Consider the following 22,123-nt stretch of genomic DNA (forward strand, 5'->3'; position numbering starts at 1 on the left):
CACCTAGCGTTTTTTTATTCTTCGTTTTTTCAATTTGCATGGGTGTTAAAATGTTGGCCCCTTTTTGTCATTTTCTAAACAACAATTGAGATGTCGCTTTCCGCAGTGAAAGCGATTTATACAAGAAATGACGTCTCAAGACAAAATACATTCGTTTGTCAGTGGTCTGTGTCATAACATGAAGCCTCATATCACTTCGGCATTGATGTCCGTTCTGTTAGAGAATTTTGAAAGGTCTATTGTTCAGTTACGACAATTAGATGTTATTATCATTATGCGAATAACACAGAATAACTTTGCGTTACGTTAGGCTCTCCATATTTCGCTGAGGTCATATTCCCAACGTCATGCATTTACGACACGTAGCGTGTTTAATATCTGTCTATAGGGCGTCAATGAATTGAGTGCACCGACTTTAAACCTGCTAAAGAAAGAAAATCATGGCGAACGTGGCTGCGTTGCTACAGGAGAAGCTTGACAAAGCGAAAGAAAATCTACAAAGCGTCGATGAAAACATACGTAAACTTACAGGAAGAGAGCCGGGGGAAAGGAGGTATAAGCTGTTACATTTAGAAACAAAATCAATTGTGTATTTTGTACTTGACTTACATGTGTGAAAATATTTGGCAACCCAGGTGATTCAGTTGTTGGTCGCCACGGTCGTAGGCCTGTACTACTTGCATGACGAGGCTGACTAGCCTATGTTGGACGCCAGTCTTCATTACATTACAAGACCTGAAGACCGCGCCTCACGTAATTGCACGCACATCACGTGGGCTAAACTGTCCAATGTGCCCACCTTAGGATTCAGTGGGGAAAAAGGCACTTTTGTAATACACTAACAACATTTCAAATAGTTTTCATACGTTGAAAAAGAGTGTAAAGTTATTGAAGAGAGAGTGTCCATTCATCGTATGAACCCTTTTATTTTTAAAGCTTCCTTACTGAGAGGGGCCTCCTTCTTCCATGCTGAGAAACAGTTCAGCAGTTGAGTCTGAAATCCATCCACCATCCTGAAAAAACTTCAATGATGTCGATTGGGTGTGATTGGTGGATCTGCAAGATGAAGCACTTGTGCTATACTAGTATTGGTCACGTTGGTTGGTGCCTGCTGTACAAAATCTGTTGATCCAGCTGCCAGCAAGGATCACCATCTCAGGGGTCGATTTTAAGCTTTTTTGCCCAGAAGCTAAAAACAGTCCTGGCCTTTCAAATTTCAGGGGTTTTTGGGAGCTGTTTCACTGAATGTGGGAGCTATTTTAGGTAAAGTCATAGGCAAAAAAATTCTGCTCGATTACATGCCTCTCAAGTATATGGTCAGTAGGTCGGAAATTTTTGGGGGTCAATTTGTCAGTGCTGATTGAATGGCATAAATGGAGATGAGAGCTTCAAAACATTGTCTCAAAAAGTGATAAAAACCCGTCTTAATCCTTGTAAAAATTTCTGCAGTAAATAATTCACAACAATTATGGACAATTCACACAATGCTAGTCAGGTAATCACGACGGCAAACTGGCCAATGATGTCTGTGTATCGCGGGATAGCAGGATATTTTGTGGAAACATGCTCGCTTACAGTACAAGCAAAATCACCTCAAATTAAACTTTTGAACACAGAGAAAACATACATAGACAGGAGACCAAGTTCTGTGCAGAAATCCTCTTGTAACATCGATGTTTTTTTGACCTGCAGCTGTAGGGTTGCGTATATGTACGGCTTATGTTGGCGAATCGACCAGGACATATAGACTGGTTGGCACAATTCCATCACACGTTCTTTGGCATGGGTGAGGCGCAGATGGAACCAGTGCAGCTTTGCTTTAATGGATTGAGCTTTGCACATGTGTTTTCACCGCAGTGATAGGGAAACGTGAAGGGATCTTGTTAAAATAACAGAAGTTTCTTTTCAGAGATTGCAAATGTAGGAAAATAAGAAGTAGGAAAATATATAAAAACGGGCATTTTAACGTGAGGAAAGGTTGTCGGACCTACCCTCACCGTGGTAAATATTTTGATGATTTCTATGGAATAAAGTGTGTCATCTCGTCATAGAGGATCAGGAATGGCCTGGTGCTAATTTCAGCACCCGACCTCTTGCTTTATTACGGGTTAACAGGCTCTAATCATGGATTGTCAGACGCAAAAGCGCTAGTGCGCCTGCTTAATGTTGACCCCTGCCATCTCTTACTAATTCACACCTTTGGAGTGGAGATAGTTTTGAAGATGGGAAGCAAAGTTTGAGGCATCATGATATAGGTCAATGAGTGGTGCAGGCCAATTGAGAAAGAGCTCAACTCCACTGCTCAAGCTGAACGGCGAGACTTGTGGCGAGACTGGGTATATTTTTCACTACATAATTATGTACAACTGACATGTCATTGCAAGCAAACTTGGTCAGAGTTATCTCACATTTCCTACAGATTCCAAGCACATGGCACTGCATTCTTTCCAGACTTCAGCAATAAATGAATAAATGGCTGAGCTATAGGCTTCGTAGTTTCCTCACAGCTTTTTTCTTTTTTTTAACAATATTGTCCTTTGCCCAGGTTTCCATTTGTTGGAGAACGGGAGAGAGATAGGGACCAACGCAGAGTGTCTTTGGGGATCCAGGGGCCAAGAGGAAGGGGTAGAGGCAGAGGAGGAGGAGTGCAGAGGTAAATTAGGGCAGGGAGTTTCTAGGGGGAGCATGCCAGTGCTAAACATAATTTGCTGGACCTGCATGATTAGGAGACAAGGTTTTACATGTGCACGTAGCGGTCTGCCATTGTCACAAAATGGCAATTACTTACAAATTTGGCTTTAATTTAATGCAAGAGAAAATGGCACCAGTGCTGCCTAAAAATGTGTTTGTGTATCCTGGGGTATTTACAAGCTGGATCCTTTAGGAAGTTTGGCTGATGTCACTGGCCTGCTCATGAACGTAGAAATCGCCACTAGTACAAGGCCATGGCATACCTTTTGCATATAAGAGGAAGATTTCAAATTAAACCTAAATGGGAGGTACACTTGAAGAATTCCAGTCAAACATCTGTTTCAAGGACCCATTGATGATAATTGTAACCTGCTTTGTGAAAAGGAGTCAGAAGTCAATAGGGTCAGTTTGGAGGTAATGCAATGCAGAAGAATGTTGCTGCATGCTAACCGGTAGTAACTCTCAACATTTTCATTTGGAGGCCCAGCTGAACGATAAATCAAAATAAAGAGCGCAGTTTACTCTTTCCAATGCAGACTGAAACTTAGACAGTAGCTCTGGCTACTTTTGACTCATTTTCACGGAGCAGGGGGTTGCAACCTACCCCTCCCCCAAAGAGAATCCGCAAACAAACCTGAATGTCATTTGTATGTGGTACGGTCTCACTGATCAATGTTTCTATGTGGAACACAGGGCAGATGCTTTTCAGCGTTTGGGCTTACCCATCACCAGGAGGCAAAGCACCGGTAGTGCATTCAGCAGGTCAGTTTGTCACAAATGTGCACTCCCCCGGGGCCTTTTTTTGCTTGGAAATTTCCACCACTGGAACCTTGAGCCCCTCTTGAACAAAATCATGCCAACTTTACCTGCCATTAGCTGGAAAGATTCTCCAAAACATTTCATTAGGCAAGGACAGGATCCCTAACATTCCATTAGTTGAGTTTGATGTCTTGGTTCTAGCTTCATTGGTGTTTTTTTTCAATAATTTGCACCTGAGAGTGAAGCCAAGTGGTTTCAATTTGAAGCCAAAGACTAGACTTGCACATGTCCAACTGAGAAGATTGAAATTGGAACCTTTCTGAAGGTTCTTGAGTTCTCCACTGAGCACAAAACCACTGGCTCAGTCTTCCTACACGTTCCTCGCCCTTAAAAATGTGCCAGGTTTTCATTTGCCAAGATTTGAAAGGGCTGTGTTGGACTAATCTGCTTTGTGTTTGTCATGACCGACAGGCTGGGAGGCCGTGTGGACGGACCACTGCCCAAGCGCCCACGTAGGAAGAGTAACGATGACGATGATGATCTGCCCAAGGTAGGGGGGTTACTTCCATCATCTGATTTTTTTTCTCTCCCTCACCAAACCCTTTCTTTTCTACGGTTTTTGCCGAGTGTAACAATTGAACCTCTAAGGCTATCATGGGCACTTAAATGCCCAGTGTCTGACTGGCAATAGCGGGGACATGGTTCTAGCAAAGTTTCAATCCTACAACAGAAAAGTTGGATCGAGTTGAATTTAACAACAGCAAAGTTTGCAGCCGGTTCAATCCAAGAGAATCCAACAGCCCTGGACAACCTGCTGAATCAAACAGACTCTAACAAGAGCATGACGTCGAGCCTGCAAAGTGTACCAAATCTGATAAGAGCAAAGAGTTCTGTCTGCTGAGCCCATTGAAATCAAGAAAGAGCTCAGAGAGAAACTTGACAAACCCAGCCAAGATTTGACGGCATTCCCCGCAATTGTTTTGTGTTCGTTTCAGCACACCATCCAGTCCTCTGTTGTAGCTACCCCTAAGGTTGTCAAAACACGCCAAGAGTCCATCCAGGAGCAGAACAAGGATGCCCAAGATCAAAAAAGGTATGATGCAAGCGTTGGTGATGCTCAGTAAATAAGAGACCCACCCTTCATCAGCAGTTATCAAGCAAACGCAGTAATAATCAAGGTTTACAGAAATCGACTGGAAAAAAAATCCAACCAACTTTAACTTTTCGGGGGCATTGGCTTTTTTCGGGGGAGGGGTTCACTTTCTCCCCATGGAAAAATCTGGGGAAATAATTTGGAAAATTTTGCCTGGAAATTCTTTCCAAATTAGGGTCATCAAGGCAATCACAAAAAAACATGAGGGCATGGAGGCAATTATGAATTTTATTATGATCTACCAGTAAAGATTACCACATTCATCACACTATGATCAACTGTGACTAGCTATCCATCCAAAGATAGATGCATTTTCGAAACATCATTGACCTAAGCAGTTCCAGGGCCTGAGACAAGCACGATGAAAAGTCAAAAGCAAGATTTGCCCCCCCCCCCCAATTATTTTGCCACAGGCTGGTGCTTTCCAACTGGTTTGAATGGATGGACACGGACAATGGTGATAGATATCGGGTCATGGGCTAATGCTGTTAGGCTAGTAATACGGCAGTATGCGGTGCTTACATGTTTGTGTTGTCATTTGAAGAGCTACATGCTTGCCCACATTTCCCCATCTGTGCAGGAATCGGCGTATGTTTGGCCACCTGCTGGGAACCCTGCAGAAATTCAAGCAGGAATCCAGCGACATGGAGAGCAAGGTATCAACCAGGCTACTTTGCCTTTGAATTGTTTGTTCCATCCTGCTATACCAGTGCCCTCTTAGGGGGTTGACTCTGATGTAGTTGCATGCATTCGTCTACGTTTGCACAGCTCGTATACGCTGAGGTACATGTGGCATCCGTTGCGTAATGTGAACCTATGACCTCCCACTAAAATTCAAACCCTTTAAGATGGTAAAAATCTTTTGTGCCAACTGCAGTCTGTTTTTTTATGGCTAATGGTAATTTTAAACTGAACTGAAGTTTGTATTTTAGTCACAGTATTTGCGTGTGTCTTTTTTAATTAAGTAAACCAAGTAAACAAAATGTAATTTTGTCTTCCGCCCTGACACCGACGTGTATTCATTACTCTGTATACTCCTCGTTGTCGGGAAGACGCCCCGACACAAAGTACATCTGTGAAAGCAGTTTGCGGTACCCGCTGCTACATTTGACATGGACCGGCCAGCCGACCCAAGCAAGCTCGATGGCAGAGTGGTTAAGATTTCTGCACTATTAAGCAGGAGGTTGTGGGTTCGAGCCCCACTCGATCACGCCTGTGAAATTCTTATAGCGAGCTCTTGGACAATACTGTATATACAGTGTTATGAACATACTGTACGTCGGTGTCAGGGAAGGAACCCATGTTCAAAAACTAATGAATAAACTTCTGTGCTGAATGACTATATTAAACGTTTGGCTTAAGCACTCTTCCATTTTTATGAATAATTAAAGTGTGGAGAGTAGCTCGTTAATTATTGGCAAGTACGTGCACTTTACACAATACCGATTCGTTCTCTAGTATAATTGATTGCTGATGGCAGAAGTTTTTTGGGGGTCTATTTCCTGGGGTGGTTAGGAGCGGAAGCGATCGGAGATTGAAAAGAAGCTGGAGGAACAAGCGTTGGAGGAGAAGAAGGCGGTGGCAGCCCAGAAGGTGCACCTCTTCACGGAGCGACGCAACCAGCAAGCCGAGCTGCAGAAACTGGAGAGGCTGGTTGATATCGCAAAAGAGGTAAAAAAAACAACCCTCAAAGGGAAGGAGAATGGATATTACATAGACGGTTTCTCTCATAGCATTTGAGTCATGTCAACAGTTTGTTCCTGATCCTTGGCACAGCTCGGCAAGGATTAATACTGTTGGCTGTTTGTGGACACTCAGTGAGTCAGGCAAGGTTTTATTTTGGCAAAGCTTGTTTTTGTCATGAGCTAAATGTGAGAAGTTTGAAACATTTGTCAGGCATGTTATAGACCTACATTCTCAATTTGTGACTGGGAAAAGAAACTATGCCCTCATGTAGGTTGGGTTCAAATCCACATTTGAAGGACCCCTGCACTGCACAAGAGTCCTCCTACGTAACTACTAGAATGAAATGATTGCCGTCTGATATGAGATGTACAAATAATTTGGAAAGCCACTGTACCAATAGTGGTTGTGCATGGCAGCCATCTTTAGGGTAACTTCCTTTGTTACGGAGGGATAGCACAAAAGGTCTACTCATATGTGTCCCTGTGGAACAAAAGTTCTTTCCAGCAAAATGGCTGCCATGCACAACCTCTGTGAAGCAGATGAAGAAACATTGAGAAAAAGTGTCCTTTCACAGCTCAGAGGTAAAAATCGATAAATTTCAATTATTTATTTTGCCCTTACCTCATACATGTATTCATATATTCCGAGAGCTTGTGAAAAAATTTTTCAAGCTTACTTGTTTGGGACTCGAACCCATGACCTCCTGCGTACTAGTGCAGATGTCTTAACCACTCGACCACCGAGCTTGCCGGGGTCGGCTGGCTGGTCCGAGTCAGATATAGCAGCGGGTACCTCCAAGTATTTCAAGATGTACTTTGGTTCAAACTACCGGCAACATTATAATTAATATCTCCTCAATGCAAAGTACATCTTGAAATGACATTGATAATTCGTAAGTACATTGTATGTCTACTTACAGGTATGATGTATCATTCATATAGAGCTTATGCATGTACATGTGTGTAATAGGTCATTATAATTGTTATATTTGCCAAGATGAGTTTTAACTTGTACATGTGAGTTACGAGTCTGTGATACAAGTTGTATGCCACACACCGGACCTGTAACTCAAACGGACAAGTTAGCAGCAGTGAGCAGGAAAGAAATTACTCACTGCAATCCTCACACAGCGTCATATGTACCAACCCAGTGTTCCCAATTGTGATTCATGTTATTCGTGTCTTCTTTCATCATACGCAGCAAGATACCTGGGACGCCCACACCAAGAAGCTGAACAACTTCATCCGCACCAAGGCCAAGCCCCCGATATTCTACAAGCCAGCCAAGCCCTCGCTGGTGACTGAGAAAAAACTGCTGGACTCCAAGGAGCTGCTGAATGGTAAGGGGCGTTTCCCTGCACTTGAAAAAACAATAGCAGAGGCCTATTTGTTAGCAGTAGAGTCACAGCTTAATTTCCAAGTTGGTCCTCACCAAATGTTTTTAATGAAGAGGTCCATGACGTTGTACCTCGTTCCATGAGCTGCAAGGCGAGGCTAAAAAATTATGCTAGATTGCAACTGTGACCCCCCCCCACGGCAAGAAACAAGCATCGGTTGTGGTCTTCCAGCATGAGAGTTTTAAGTGGTTGGCACTTGCTGTGAGGATCACCCTCATCTTTTAATCTTGTGATCCTATTGTGATCAGTGCGACTCGTGGCTGGGCATTGACATGGCTCACAGCAGCCATGTGTGTCATACGTTTGCATTAGCTGCGTTAATTTAAAGCGAGAATCTGCTTCGACATCCAGACAGATCTCTCGCCTTGTATGGAAGGCTCCAGCAGTGTATGGCTTGAATGCAGCCATTGTGCACACATTCAGGCTGCATTGAACTTTAACAATCAGATGCTCAGATTATGCAGAAGGAATTGTGGTACTTCACGCATAGAAAGTCAAGCATTTCTGATGGTAAAATTCTGCTGTGTTTCTTTTCAACATGTACAACGTGGTTTAGTCTTCTGAAGCAATTTTTCATGTAGTTTTCTACTTCATTGTTATTTGTAACATACATGTACATGTAGATTCCAAACAGTCCCAAATCCTCCGATTTCATTATGGTTTTACGTGCACCGAAGGGGGTTAGGGTTAATCGCACATAACATTGGATAGAAATAACTTTGTGTAACTTAGCCTTGAAAACAGGCAAATGGGATTTCTCTTTCACTTAAGATGTAGTCCGTGAACGTAGTATGGCTGGCATCTGAAGTTGAATTGTATCCCTTTGTATACTTGGAGTCCAGCTTTGGCAGAAATCCTTAGCTCTATTATTAAAAAATGATGATTGTGTTGCAGAGATGATGAAGAAGCGCCGAGCTAAGATCGAAGCGGAGATACGAGAGTTGCAGTCAGAGCCTGCCGGGAAGGAGACAGAGCCCATGGGAAAGGAGACAGCCGAGGTAAAGGGTAAGACCAAAGATAAAAAGAAGAAGCATGGTAAGGGTAAGCATGAGGAGCGCAAGAACGGCAAACAGAGAGAACGGAGGGGCAGTGGCGAGGGAGCACCCACGACGCCGCCGGATGCCAGGGATAGCGAAGGGGAGGATTCAGCCCTCGGGAAAGCCAAGGACTTGGTCGAGGATAGAGGCATGGAGGGGGAAGCAGGGGAGGGTGAGCCAGGTAAGGATGGGGTCGGGAAACGGGGATCGGAATCAGAAGCTTCATCCATGGAGGAAGAGGAGGAGGAGGGAGAGTTGCAGGAGAGAAACGGCCGGGAGGCCGAGCCAGATGGAGAAGCCCATCCGGTGGAAAGAGCCGGCTGCCCACCGGATGATATTGACGATGGCGCAGACCGAGATGAAGGGAAGGAAAAGGTTGAAGGGGAGGCTGGGAAGGAGGAGGACGACTTCCGGAGCGCTTTGTACCGAGAGGATGACCAGAGGCCTGAGTTGTCCTGGGAGGATGAACCCATGGAGCAGTGATGCCTTCAATGCTGCTTTCAGCGATTTCACCAAATTGTTCATTTTTGCCTCCACCGGCAACATTCTAATACTAGATGTCTGTTACATGCACATCAGTACATGCATACCTCGCGGACATACACATGAAGCCTTGTCACAGGGTTGTTAGGCATTTCTGTAAACGACAGTGTTGCTGTTTGTAGGCTTTTTTGATCTTTGCTGTACTGGGCCCCCGTTTGTGCCAAAAAATTAACGTCTGCAAAACATCTTACTTTTAAAACTGTTTGTGAATAGAATGTCAGTGATGAAAGCAAGGGTCTGTTTGGGAGCGTTCAGCGCGCTCTTCAAAGCAGGAGGGCCAATCGCAAGACCCGTTTCCAAACTCTTTCTGCCCACTGATGCTGGAGTTTTATTATTCTTGCAGTTTATTTTGATTGGTTGCTGCCACAGCTCCATGGCTGTACATCTGGTATTGCAAGGGTAAATTTTGCTTTACGAAAGCTTGCTCAAGTCCAGTTCAAGATATGGTTTCTTTGTTGAAAGCTTAATCGTATTTCTCCCCCCCCCCCTTGCGCAGTTTTCTTTTTTTTCTTCTTGGGTCTCGTGTGATCTAGATCTAGCAACATCATGCACTTAAATCATTATGCTATGGACTGTTGGGGAAAGAAATTCATGTGATACTACCGCAGGCCCTGTACTCTCAGTGGATGTAACAGACATTTTTTCAGTGTCAAGTTGCTTCGGTCCTGCTACCAGTTTGTTGATTTGTGTTGTGCCATCATTTTGTGTTAAAAACTGTGCTGCATAAATGATATTGTGTGGAATGAAACCAGAGGAAGATTCAGTTGGTGTACAAGTTTCCTGTCTTTTTTGCTTATAAATTGAACCATTGTTTTCCTGGACTCAATTCATCCAATTGTCCTGTATTTTCCAAAGGGTTTCCTTTCTCATTCAACTCGTTGACGTGATTGCAAACTAACATACGTTGTGAAACAAAAAACAGGGCGAAACAAAGAGGCAACTCAAGATTCCAGCCACAAACCACAACTTGAAGAAATGAAGACCATACAGTCAAGATGAATTGAAACCAAATCATTTCTCTACAAGTCAAGTCAGAAGTCACTCCCAAAGTCTTGTTTTTTTTTCGTAATTTGTCCCCTGTCATTCTTGTTTTCAAGCCTGTATCTTGATGGTGAATAGTGCAGTTTGTTTGACAATGTTACCTGTTTTGTAATACAGGTTTCACCACAGATCTGTCTGCCTGTTTTGTCATCATTAGATGTTGATACATATTGAAAACAGGTAGGATTACTTTTTTTTCATATAGGCTTGGTTTTTCAAATAGAAAGTAATTGTTACACTTTCCCCGTCACTAAAAACTTCTTAATATTAACAAGCCAGAGTTGTTCTAGTAAAATCAAATTCCAAGTCATTTTTTTCAAGAACAAGTCTGAAGTAAAAAAAAACCAACTGTGAACCAAGTCCTACTGACGCAAATCTGTAAAGTTAAAAAAGAAAAATCAAATTCCAAGCATGTCCAACCACAAGGTTTTTTTCTGCATTATATCCAGTTTTTAACGGTCCTTTTTCAGCTTGGGGAAAATACAGCTAAGTTGTCGGAAACATACTTTGGGATTTCAGTTATGTTTTTGGCATGCCCTCATCTGGGAGAAAAGGTCGCATGTCCCGAATTCTCACACACACATACACACAATACACACTGGACGACTATGAAAATTAAAAGTTACAGACACTGACTTGAACAAAAATCACATGCTGATATTTGAAAACTGGAAATAGGAGACAATTGTGCACTGGGCCATTGGTGACAAAGACAGAACTTGTACCCATGCTGAATTTTTTTTCTCTCTCCAGTGTAGTGACATGGTAAGTATGACTTTATAATTCTCTCATAAACCAAGGTTTTAAACTTGCACTTTCTTTAGTTTTTCTGTAAAGTGTTACTATCAACTGTCTATTTGTCGATCAGTGTCAATTGATGATCTGTCCGATTTTCAGGGGGGGGAACAGGTTTTCAGGTAGCATGTCTTCAATCCTGTGCAGTGTAGTGAGCGCAAAATAAAATCTGTAAATGTCCACGACATCTGATTTTGTAAATGTCAGTGACATCAGGATCGACCGATTATTGATATTAAGGCTGCACGTTCCAATAGTGGGCCTACAGTATTGCTAAGGGTTAACACCTCGGCTTTCCACCAATGAATATATAGTCTGGTTTTTCAAAACCAAACGCTTGTATTGGCCTGTAACTGTTCAGCCTGGTCAAATGTTTAATTTTGTTTCCCCATCGAGGATTACAGCACCGAGACAAGAAACGTCATGGCAAAAGTGTATTGTGGCCCAGTTTTATCGATGTACTTTCTCAACAAGTGTTTTATTGCACCTTTTTAAAAATGTACACTCCTTGTTATGATTTCTTTTCTGAAAAATGGTTGATTGGTGACTTTTCTTGTAGCGAACTTAATGTTTAAAACTATATGCTCTGTATTGATCATAGCAAAATTTGAAAAGTTTTGGTTATTTTCAGTGAATGATTTTGGGGGCAATGCCACCCTTGTATACCTTTTAATTGTACTAAAAATAATCAAGTAAGGAACCACAAACGTTCACTCACTCTTGGGCAGGACAAAGATTTTGACCAGAATGGGATTTGAATTTGCAACTGCCAAAGAAATTGCACCAAGGCTTGGGATGAGCTTTATCCGGAATCATTGAAGTGGAAACTGAATTTTGTGCACATAGGTAGGAACCTACAGAACTGGGACTATACGACTTGAAGGTGTAATGAAAACAACTTTAAGGGCAGCTGATTGAAAGACTCATTAGTATGGCCAAACAATTACTTCTCCGCTCACCCATCAACCTTATTTTTACAGCCACACTCCAATGTTTTGGCAGCTTCCAGAAGCAGAAGTTGACTTCTGTCTTCACAAAAAAAATAATTCTCAACATTAAACGCTGGTTGTATTTGTTTTATCTACAGTCACTGTTTTTAGTCCTGCTATTTTCCCATGTCATCAGGGAATATGGAAAGTTTTTTGGTATTTTCATATTCACATCTGAAAATTCAATCAAATTAACTTCCACTGACCTAGCTTTAAGCAGGGCAGCATTCCTTTGCATTTAAATGCAGTGCATGCCTCTGGCTTTAGCCTGTAGAGTAGACCAGATGTTACTGGGAAGTTATTTTTCACGTGCAAACACTTTTTCTCTCTCTAATTTTCGGCTGTTGAGTATTGAAATGTCCTGCTTTTGTTTCTCAGAGAGGTGGTTGTGGAATTTACCAGGGTTCTGGGAGTTAAAACCAGAAAACAAAACTAGAGGTGGGTAGCCCCTGTGCAGTATCCGTTTGGGTATCAGATACACAGCTCTATACAGCCATTTTACCGGTGCTCACCATAACAGCGTTGGTTCCAACACCAGTAGACGTGCTAGCATTCCGGACATTGCAGGCTCACATCACACTCTGGTCAAAGTCTCTGTTTCATTCCACGATGGTGTCAGCTTATGCTGAGGTTTTGCAGAAGGGATTAATTAAACCCATGCAAGAGCTATGTTGCCATGGACTTGTGCCCGATTGCCTCTGCCACTATGCGCGGTGCAATTGGTATTAAATACATGTACATGCAAATGTTGTACATATACTGCAACTATATATGGGGATATGGAAGCCACATGTCATTAAGTTTCAATGTTGCAACTGGAAAAATAACTCAACATGGGTTTTTTTTAACTGTCTTTTTGGAGACAGATTGTACAAGAGTCCAAATAGCAGGCCCTTTTAACTTTCAAAATAAATTTCAAGTCACTGTTAACGACAGTTAACAGTTGCAGCCAGAAATAGTGAACACATCTATGGGAAGTAGCCACAGCCGTAAGACAGTGGCCTCCATAGGCACATGTTGTTTCCAGTCACAGTCAATCCACTGGGACATCCCGATCTCGGAGAGACCGAAATTGCCATTCATACACGTGGTGTTAGGCCTGTTCCATGTTCGCTGTGTATCAGGCCTTGTACAATATAAAGGCCAAAAGGTCTGGGGTAACCATGCTCCTATGGAAAGACAAGTTTAGACAGAACTATGCATACCACTGTCCACCTATGAGTGACTTCAGACTTCCAACCAAGAGATGTATGGTGTTGCATGTAACCCTTTATTACATGTTTTTTTCAAATTAATCTCAAATTCGAGTTAGTGTATAGTTACAATTTATGATCTATTAAGCTGACAAAGACAATTTCTCCCTTTTGAAACTGGTAATTACAGTCAGTGGTTGGTTAGATGAGACAGTTGGTCTTTTTTGCACACAATCCATCAGTTTGTGACACTTGTATTCATCACTTTGTACCAGTTGACAAATTTGGTTTTTTTTTAAGTTGTGTGTACATGTACTGTGAAACTGAACAGATTCTCGAGTACATGTGGTCTAATTTTTTATAAGATATTGTCAGGTCAAAATTAGCTAATGACCAGCGAATAAATGGATGTATTAACAAAGAAAGTCATCAGATGTTGTCTCGTGTTGTATTTGTGTGGCATGGAAAGTGCTTGAAATATCACTTTAGCCAACCCCCCCCTAAAAAGACAGGAAATATTCCATGGCAAAACATGTATATCCCGTTTTGTCATGCATTTGCATACTTAAATTTACCTCTTTGATCCAACAAATTCCCTGAAAAGTTACTGAATACTTAAAATGGCCTTTTGCCAACACACAAGTCAGACTGTCTCACATGTACAGAATGACTATTAATACTGCACATTCATTACACACACACAAGAATTTTTGAACAGAATTTTGCTAAAATTGCTAAAGTTGAGGATCTGCATTGTTTACTGACGATTGATGATGTAAAACTAGTTTTAGATGTTTAACATTTTAAAATAATCTCATAACCTGTGTTTCTCCATACTTCCCGTTCTGCGATGGTACACCATCTTGGCAAGATTGTTTTTAATCATGGTTTTAACAAGACAACTTGGCCGCACAGCCCTGCCTGTATACCGCCCTCTGGGATCACGTATCTCTCAATGTCTGCTTCAATGTTGCCGCCGAGTTCTGTCAGGTTGCGGTTGCTGTCTGCCAGGGTGCAGTACCTCCAGGGGTGGGTGTGTCTGCTCTTGCCCTGCCTGGCCAGAACGTAGACATCCGAGGTAGGAACGTGGTGCAGGATTGCGTGGACCGTTTGGATGTCATGCTCGTTGACCTTAGCAGAGTTACCACTGCTGATGTGGTACAGGTTTAACATGTCAAGATCCTGATACATCTGTGTCGTGTGGAGACCTTGCAAGTCATGTCTTTTGCACTGGAGCAAAAACCCTGCCAAAATGTCCAAAATAATCACTGAACTGCAGTGCAGCCTACTTTCAACCTTAATGCTTACAGAAATAAAGTAGAACCTCATGTAAAAATATCTCTTAAATCCATCTGTTTGACAATCTATCAAAACACCCATCTCAATCTCCCCATCAATCCATGTCCACTCAGGGGCATATCAACTTGTGTCCCCCTTTTTTATAAAGGTGACTGTTGGCCTTTCAATCATATGGCAAGAGCTTCGACCAGTTTCATGATAAATTAAACCTGCCTATTGGATTCAAGCTTTACTTTACCTGTAATGACAGCCCAGTGTGCCTTGTGACCCCTCAGACAGCAAGGCTCGCAGTTGCCATCCTTGTCATATCTTTGCCATTGAAGGAAATCTCAGCCACAGTAAAAGACCGCCCAAAGTGTGACATTGAGACTACACTTTCCTCCACTAATCATAATGATTACTAAACACTGACTTACAATGCCAATGCTCAGATAGGCTCCATGCTATATGGCCAATTTGGCCAGCTACTCGTCTCAGTGGAAGGCAGTTACAACAAATGATCTTGCTCAGGGACACAAGAATCAATCGCAATCCACTGACTGTTCCAACCCATATCGGTAAAATTGTGCCACAGAACATGATTCAGACTGGTAAATTAGCTTTGATAGAAACTAGTGCCCAACAGCTATGAGATGATGTAAAAAAGTCAGGCTATTTAAGGGTTAAAACTTTTATTGAGGATACGGCACCAGCACAGGCCAACCGCTGGCAAGGTGCGCGATGATGTCATCCCGGTTGTCCATCATGTTTCCTGCCAGCACTCTGCCGCACACACCACAGGCTTGGGAACCCAGCTCCAACAAATTTGTGGCTGTGAGTGATGAAGTGTGAATTTTCATTAAGCAGGGGAACGTATCGGCAACAATGGGGCACAACTGACTTCACATCATAGAGGTGCTAGTAATTTTATACAGCTCACTAATTCATTTCTGTTTTGAAGCCACTCTCTGAATTTGTTTGAGGCTACTTCTTCTAGTAGAGTTTTTCTTCCGTCTAGCTAGGGTTGCAGACCCACTAGAATACGTAATTTTTTTTTAAATGAAAAAACTTCTTACTTTTATGACAAACACATTCAACACATTGTGCCATTCTTGGTGTGCCCAGCACTCTCTTTTGTATCAAAAGAAAACATACACATCCAGATAACTCCCTAAACTGATGAAGCTAATCACATACTTAACAAGTCATGATGAACAGATCACGATTTTTCCACAGCTGCTAGGAAATTCTGGAGGGTTTGTTTGCCTAGTTACTTAATGTTGTCTGTCCTATCTCATCACCTGAGAACATCTCTCCTTGAATAGTGTACCCCTTCTTCTTGGCCGTTTGCACAATGTGCCTCCTGTCTGCTGAGACTGGCTCCACCATGTTGACAGCCATGCAAAGGGCTACAATCCCACATCTGCCAAAGGAACATTTACAGAGTCAGGGTTTCAGACTTGATGCCAGCAACGTGTGGCTCAAGATGGGAAACGTGCACTGATATGCCACAGCTTACAAAGAAACCATTCACAGAGTCTTTGAAGATGGGATTATTTTAAATCTATTTCTTTTTTTTAGTTGTTTCAGGGAATGGTGACATTAAAATCGTCTTCATTTTTTGTTTCTGTAGTCCCTCCCTTGTAATTTATGTGTGATGTTAACTCATTGTTTATGACCTTGCCGTGCCAGATTGGTTCCCACCATGCCTTACTTAATCTGAACCTCTGTTTTGTGAGAGTAAACATTCCACTATTTAGGAGATTGAAATTAGGATTGCAGTCGATGTGTTTACACGTGACAGACTTACACATTGGTGATGTGCAGGAGAGTACATAAATGCAAGTGTGTAGCTTTTGAAATATGCAAGCAATTCACTTTAAACTTAGGCATATTCAGTCTGAATAGCCAGCCAGTGTCATTTTCACACTTTACACGGCCAGGGGTTGGCGAAGGAACACGAACCCAGCCCTTGGAGTCAAGGCTGGTAGTTATCGTGAGCCTCGCCCCTGTATCACTCTAAAAAACCACTGCCACTCACACTTTTCCTGCCCTTGTTATAGGCCTACATCAGATTACTTACTCTGGGCCATGCTGGAGGATGGGCGCTGTGTGGCGATTGCTTGCTATCCACACAGTGTCATCCTCTTCACTACACATTCCCCTGCAGAGCAATCAATGCACAGTCATGGCCTTTCACGGCTTCAAATGGCCGAGTAGCTCAAACTGCAGTGTTAGAATAAGGTAGAGTCTTTAAGGACTTGGCTGTGACTGTAAACAATACATAAATCTATGGGCAATGCATGCTGCCTCTTGCTTGTGTTTTACATAGCTGAATGCATTAGTGCCAGCCACAGCCAAGTCATTTGGACACAGCTTTCCATTACTGTACAAGCACTAACATATTAGTGGAAGCTTATTCAATTGTACTGCTACCACTTTACTTTGATTTTAGTGGGGAAAAAAATCAAAGAGGAGAAATTATCCTTCAAGTTTATCTATACCTTTGAAAATCTTCAAAAGCAATTAGACATTATTCCCAACCTGAAATATTGTAGGGGAATGTAAAATGGAAGGTTTTCTCAAATGTCCTAAATGGTTCCCAATGAGGGCAGAGTCAGTTTGAATAATTCACTATTCAAATATTCGACCTTCAATTTGTTTGAATATCCCAATATTCAATCTTACCAACTGGCAAATTGTTGATGAACAAACCACACATTTGTGCATTGTGATCAGTATAATAGCTTCTCACATCTAGGAGTATCTCCAGCCATGATTAGCAAGATTTAAGAGATGAACAAGACTTACAGCCCTGTCAGAAATTTCTATTCCTTTTAAGTTGTTCAATGAGTAATTGCCTTTTTAAATCGTAAGAAGTGAAGCTTTTAATTTGAATCTGCTTGAAACAGGCCTCCATAGTGTAATGTTTCATTTAAAACAAAAAAGATTTTCCCTTACTTTTCATGAATTTTGCATTTGAATATTCAAATTTGAAAAATACTATTAGAATGTTCGACGATCGAATATTCGGTTATTCGGCACAGCCCTATTCCCAATCGAAGGTCAAGTCATACAAAATAGCGATAATTCAGCCCCTTCGCTGCAGATTTTAATACATTACATGTTTACATGTAAGAATTCTGATCATGGCAAGTGCTAAATTCTCAAAAACTGAAACAAACCACGAGAGCAGCTTCTGAATCCCTTTTGCAATCTCCTCCTTCCCAGCTTGGGACAAGGACTTCCCTGCGTCGTCCCACACAACGCTCTCCTCTGGACCACCAACGAGCTCTGAGGAGCCAACCCCACCCAAGGGAGGAAGAGGCTGGCACGGGGGTGGGGGGATCTGCGGAGGTGGGGGAGGAGGAGGAGGAGTATCAAGGGTGGGAGGTTGGAAAGCGCCCGTGGAATCACACGTCCGAGCAGTGGAGACAGGGCTGTGCAGCCTTCCACTTTTTTCCATGACTTAGAACAAGTGGGATGAAAGTCTCCACAGCACTGCACTGCTATGGTAAAAACCGCTCTGCCTTTTCTCCAATTCAAGGTGGCACACCAATCATGTCTGTCTGACTTCTGCTACGTTAAGGAGAGTCACCTAAAGATTAAAAAGACACAAAAGGAGACAGAGTTTCGACAACAAGGTTCGGGTTCGAAACCCCATACACGCTCTAGTTTGCGTGATCACCTTTTACACACATTCTCTATTTCCTGTTTTTTTCCCAAAGCGAGGTCACTGTAGATACATGAACTGTGTTCCACACATTCCATACTAAGGAACTGAATGTAAACGCTTTACAAGGGGAGACAAACTACATGTAGGCCATTCGGGTATTGAAGGGAAGCAAACTATCGTAATCTGTTTGGGGTAAAAAGGAAGAAAACAATCGTAATCCGTTTGGGTCACAATTCGCATGTGTTCAAGGGTACCAGTTGACTGGGGTACGACTTGACCAGGGCACGAGTTAACTCGGTACGAGCAGACCCAAAATCTATTCAATAGTGAACAAAAGTTCCCCGATATCCCACCTTGAGAACGCAGTGCTATTCCCTGTTCCAAGTGCGTGACATTACACTAGTAGCAGACTAGGCCTAGTGCCATGACTAATGACTACTCAGTCTCAGTAGGCTTATATTACTACCATGGAGGAATATTCTCATTCCTCCATGGTACTACTTGAGTTAAGTACTAGTAGACTAATAGGCTAAGTAATGTGAGTTATTGTTAGTGCTAACTCAGTAACTGTTCCTATCACCATCTGACCGTGGAGGAATATACTGTAGCCATATTTTTTGGCCTATTCCTCCATGTTACTAACACTTTTTGCCTTGACTATGCATTGCCATGGCTATGCATTGCCATGATTGTCATCATCAGATCATGGTCATGATCAGTATGATCAGACATCAGTTGATCGATCTGATCACTGATGATTGTAATTTGTAAATTGTAGGTATAGGCCTAGCCTAATTAACGTTTAGGCCTAAATATGGAATTTAGAAAGGGTTTATTTACCCTGGGCAACTTTGGCGTGATCGGATTGGTGAGAGCCAGTGCATCACTAGAAGTGTACGAATAGGAATTACGTTTACCCTTAGTTTTACATGTCATTACTACTAAAGGAGTCGCAAGTAGGCTGACATATTGACGAGCGCCCTCAAGAGAAGAGCAAAAGTAAACTCGCAAAGATGAACAACTATAGACAACCCCGGGACACTTGATGGCGCTCAATATGCTTATCGCGCTGGAGCCGATTTTGTATTACGGAGCGCCTTTTAAGGAAAACATGTTTTCTCTGATTTTATCTCTTTAAATAAATATGGAAGAATCCAATCAAACGCAGTGTCGTTTGTTTCTAGAGCTCAACTATAACAAGCTAAAAAGATTTTTTTCTGTTCATGGCAAGATGCGAATTCTGAACGTAGATTGCGTCACGACGGGAACTCTCGCCTTGTGTTCGTTGTGCGTGCCAAACAATGTATGGCAGCAAATGCCGAAAAAAGGAGAGTTGTTCATTTTTTGAAAAAATCATCAGGAGAATATTATTATTACTATAATTTCTTTGGGGGAGGGGGGGTCATGAGTCATGCCGTTCACTAGTACCGTCGGAGAATTAACTGAGCAACTGTTCCCCAGCGGTCCCTTCAAAGCTTCCTGATCCCGTGAAGTGCCTCTCAAGTGGTTTTGAAGAGGTGCCAAGTAGCTCAGTTATGAGTGACCTGTGGTTCACTGCGGTTGGGTGGCTGGGGAGCTTGCTTCCAGCAGGGTTTTCCCTTTCTTGTCAGACCCTCCACACCACGAGCACGACTGATGTTTCAAAGTGCTGTCTAATTACACGCTTAACACTCTTCCTTCATTAATTACCTGCTACAGTGTGCTTTCTTTCTATGCTTAGAGATTTTCTATTCTCAGCCTGAACCCCAACCGAAGTATCGATTAAGCGTTTCAATGCCATCCCACTCGCAAGTCACCTCTCTTCCAAGAACAGCCAGAAATCGTCCCTCCAAAAGTGCAGCAGGTTGTCCAGGGCTTTATAAGCCACCATAGGCCATCAATTTACACAAGCCCCTGCTCACATGCTGCTTTATAAGGCTCTCACAGCGTTTGTAGTAAATTTATCGATCAACCTACCAATTATAAGCAGCACACTTGGACATCGATCTGTGTCACAGGTTTGGATGGGTTGTTGTACCTGGACATGGTACTTATTGCAGGAGTTGGTAAGTGGTTCATTTTGGCGGGTATTCAGGACCACAATGGCCGCGACATGGGTGTCATTCTCAAGTGCCTCGCCTTGCAGCTGCGGCGCGTGAAATCGTTGACATGCCCGTTCTGAAAGAAAAAGCTTAATCGGAAGGTCTTCACTCTGACGTTCAAGGAATAAATCCGCCATATATCTACAAGCCCCTCCAAAACATCACGATGTGAAATGAGAAAATTGTCTTGTCTGTTGTCGATGCACATTTAGAACGCAAAACAGTGTTCGAGACAAAATTTGGACGATCCATCTTCCCATGTCAAAGTTGCAACTGTATTTCCTAATTCAAGGGATAGCTGTATTTTGGTCGTTTTATTTTGGCCTCAAAAAGGACAGCAAAAACTTCAAACATCACTCACATTCACGACTGAGACTTTTTGAGAGATACAAGTAGGCCTATTTCGATTGAAGGTTTTAATAGTTCGATTTGGTAACAAAATTACACAAACGGAGCAGTGGCCTAAACTACGGGGGCACGTACCCCCAAATGCCGCCCCCCCCAATTTGAAATACATGAACAACCTCTGCTGCAACTCACTGTCTTTTGGTGCCCCCTTTAAAAACAATGTGTGAACCCCCGGTTGCCCCCTGGACATAACAGCCCTAGTTACGCCACTGAGACGAAGTCATGCAAGTCCTTTCGGTATCGAGAGGACTTGCAGTGCAGTCTAGGTGTCACAAAATCTGACAGTCTGATGTCGCCATGTAACATTTAAAAATGCGAAATAATCACTATTGGGATCTTCGGAAACTTTTTCTTAAGAAATCTGGCGATCGAGCCAATCGAACTCAGCTTCCGAGACAATTACATAAACTCTTCGTTTGGGAAGTAAAAATGAAAGTTTGTAATAAATGTTGAAAGAAAAACTGGACAAAAATGCTCCTATGATTCAATTTGCTCCCGGACCAATCCACTGCGGGCGATGGCATACGGTGGGCCGACCATCTGTTGCCGAGTCGGTTGCGATGCGATGGCCCTGCTGGGTGTCGCGGTGCCCCCAGGGCAGCTCCCGTCCGACCTACGCTGGCCGTCATTAACTGGACAATGGCTGATAAGCCCCAGTCACCCATCACATGAGCTGGATATAAATTCCCCATTCTTCGCCGGCCTAATCCCCTTGTAATCCTTCAATTATGCTCAAATTGTTCCCCCTCGACCTCTTTTTTTACCGAGATGGGGATTACAAGGGAATGGGTTTTCGCGAGTAAACAAACATGGCGGTGTAACAACTAATTTATACACTAATATTTCTTGCCACTCGCCGAAAATTATTAACCCGTCCGTAGAATAATGACATACATTCCTGCATGCTGCAAATAATGTTTGCACCAGAAGATTGACTATCATGTACTGCACCATGGAGAGCTCAGCTAATTGTTTGATTTCAAAAATAAAAAATTATCTATTTACACACGGTATCTCAGAGCTGAAAACAGCCTCACTGGAAAGATGGGTTGGGTGGTGGAGCTACACCTGCTACAAATGTGTATAATTAGGAGGAGACCACAGGCAAATGATGCCTGTCTGATGGTTTTAACTAAGACAAAAGCACAGGAAAGTTTGGCTTTTGTTCATACACATATATTACAGACTGTGATTTGAAGAAATTCAACAATTTTTCGGCTTTTGTAAGTACGAGAATGATGTCATTTGCAATGGATCCTAGAAGTTCTTATTTGGGTCATTCCATGAGGTTGGGTCACAATTTGTGACGGTGTCAATTGTTACAGGGGTTTCGTAAAAATGAAATTGATATTGTTGTTATACATATTGCAAGGCTGAACACAGAGGTGTGTGTACTC

At 42.5% G+C, this 22,123-nt stretch overlaps 2 protein-coding genes across 2 annotated transcripts; one reads left to right on the plus strand and one right to left on the minus strand.

The window, feature by feature from the left end:
* Nucleotides 1-402: 402 nt before the first annotated feature.
* pnn (pinin, desmosome associated protein) lies at nucleotides 403-13,712 on the plus strand. The gene is made up of 9 exons (XM_022252078.2): nucleotides 403-553; nucleotides 2,546-2,653; nucleotides 3,385-3,453; nucleotides 3,922-4,000; nucleotides 4,446-4,543; nucleotides 5,184-5,259; nucleotides 6,119-6,274; nucleotides 7,490-7,628; nucleotides 8,580-13,712. The coding sequence occupies exons 1-9, from the start codon at nucleotides 441-443 to the stop codon at nucleotides 9,203-9,205; spliced, it is 1,464 nt and encodes a 487-aa protein (XP_022107770.2). The 5' UTR covers nucleotides 403-440; the 3' UTR covers nucleotides 9,206-13,712.
* Nucleotides 13,205-19,244, minus strand: c19orf54 (chromosome 19 open reading frame 54). Its single transcript, XM_022252084.2, has 7 exons — nucleotides 19,078-19,244; nucleotides 17,747-18,159; nucleotides 16,645-16,725; nucleotides 15,863-15,984; nucleotides 15,267-15,393; nucleotides 14,821-14,891; nucleotides 13,205-14,527 (listed from the first exon to the last, which is right to left on the minus strand). Exons 2-7 carry the CDS (start codon nucleotides 18,025-18,027, stop codon nucleotides 14,166-14,168), a joined length of 1,044 nt encoding a protein of 347 aa, XP_022107776.2. The 5' UTR covers nucleotides 18,028-18,159; nucleotides 19,078-19,244; the 3' UTR covers nucleotides 13,205-14,165.
* Between the last annotated feature and the right edge of the window lie 2,879 nt (nucleotides 19,245-22,123).

This window comes from Acanthaster planci, linkage group LG01, assembly GCF_054643075.1.
Source record: "Acanthaster planci isolate LZ-2023a linkage group LG01, COTS_SCS, whole genome shotgun sequence".
Lineage (NCBI taxonomy): Eukaryota > Metazoa > Echinodermata > Asteroidea > Valvatida > Acanthasteridae > Acanthaster > Acanthaster planci.

Bases quoted from the DNA above. Each gene is read 5' to 3' on its own strand.
- pnn (XM_022252078.2), top strand. From the start codon at position 441: ATGGCGAACGTGGCTGCGTTGCTACAGGAGAAGCTTGACAAAGCGAAA. The intron at 3,454-3,921 runs GTCAGTTTGTCA...CATGACCGACAG, and splicing joins ACCGGTAGTGCATTCAGCAG to GCTGGGAGGCCGTGTGGACG. The intron at 7,629-8,579 runs GTAAGGGGCGTT...ATTGTGTTGCAG, and splicing joins CTCCAAGGAGCTGCTGAATG to AGATGATGAAGAAGCGCCGA.
- c19orf54 (XM_022252084.2), bottom strand. From the start codon at position 18,027: ATGGAAAAAAGTGGAAGGCTGCACAGCCCTGTCTCCACTGCTCGGACG. The intron at 15,985-16,644 runs GTAAGTAATCTG...TTCCTTTGGCAG, and splicing joins ATCCTCCAGCATGGCCCAGA to ATGTGGGATTGTAGCCCTTT. The intron at 14,892-15,266 runs GTATCCTCAATA...TCAATGGCAAAG, and splicing joins GGTTGGCCTGTGCTGGTGCC to ATATGACAAGGATGGCAACT.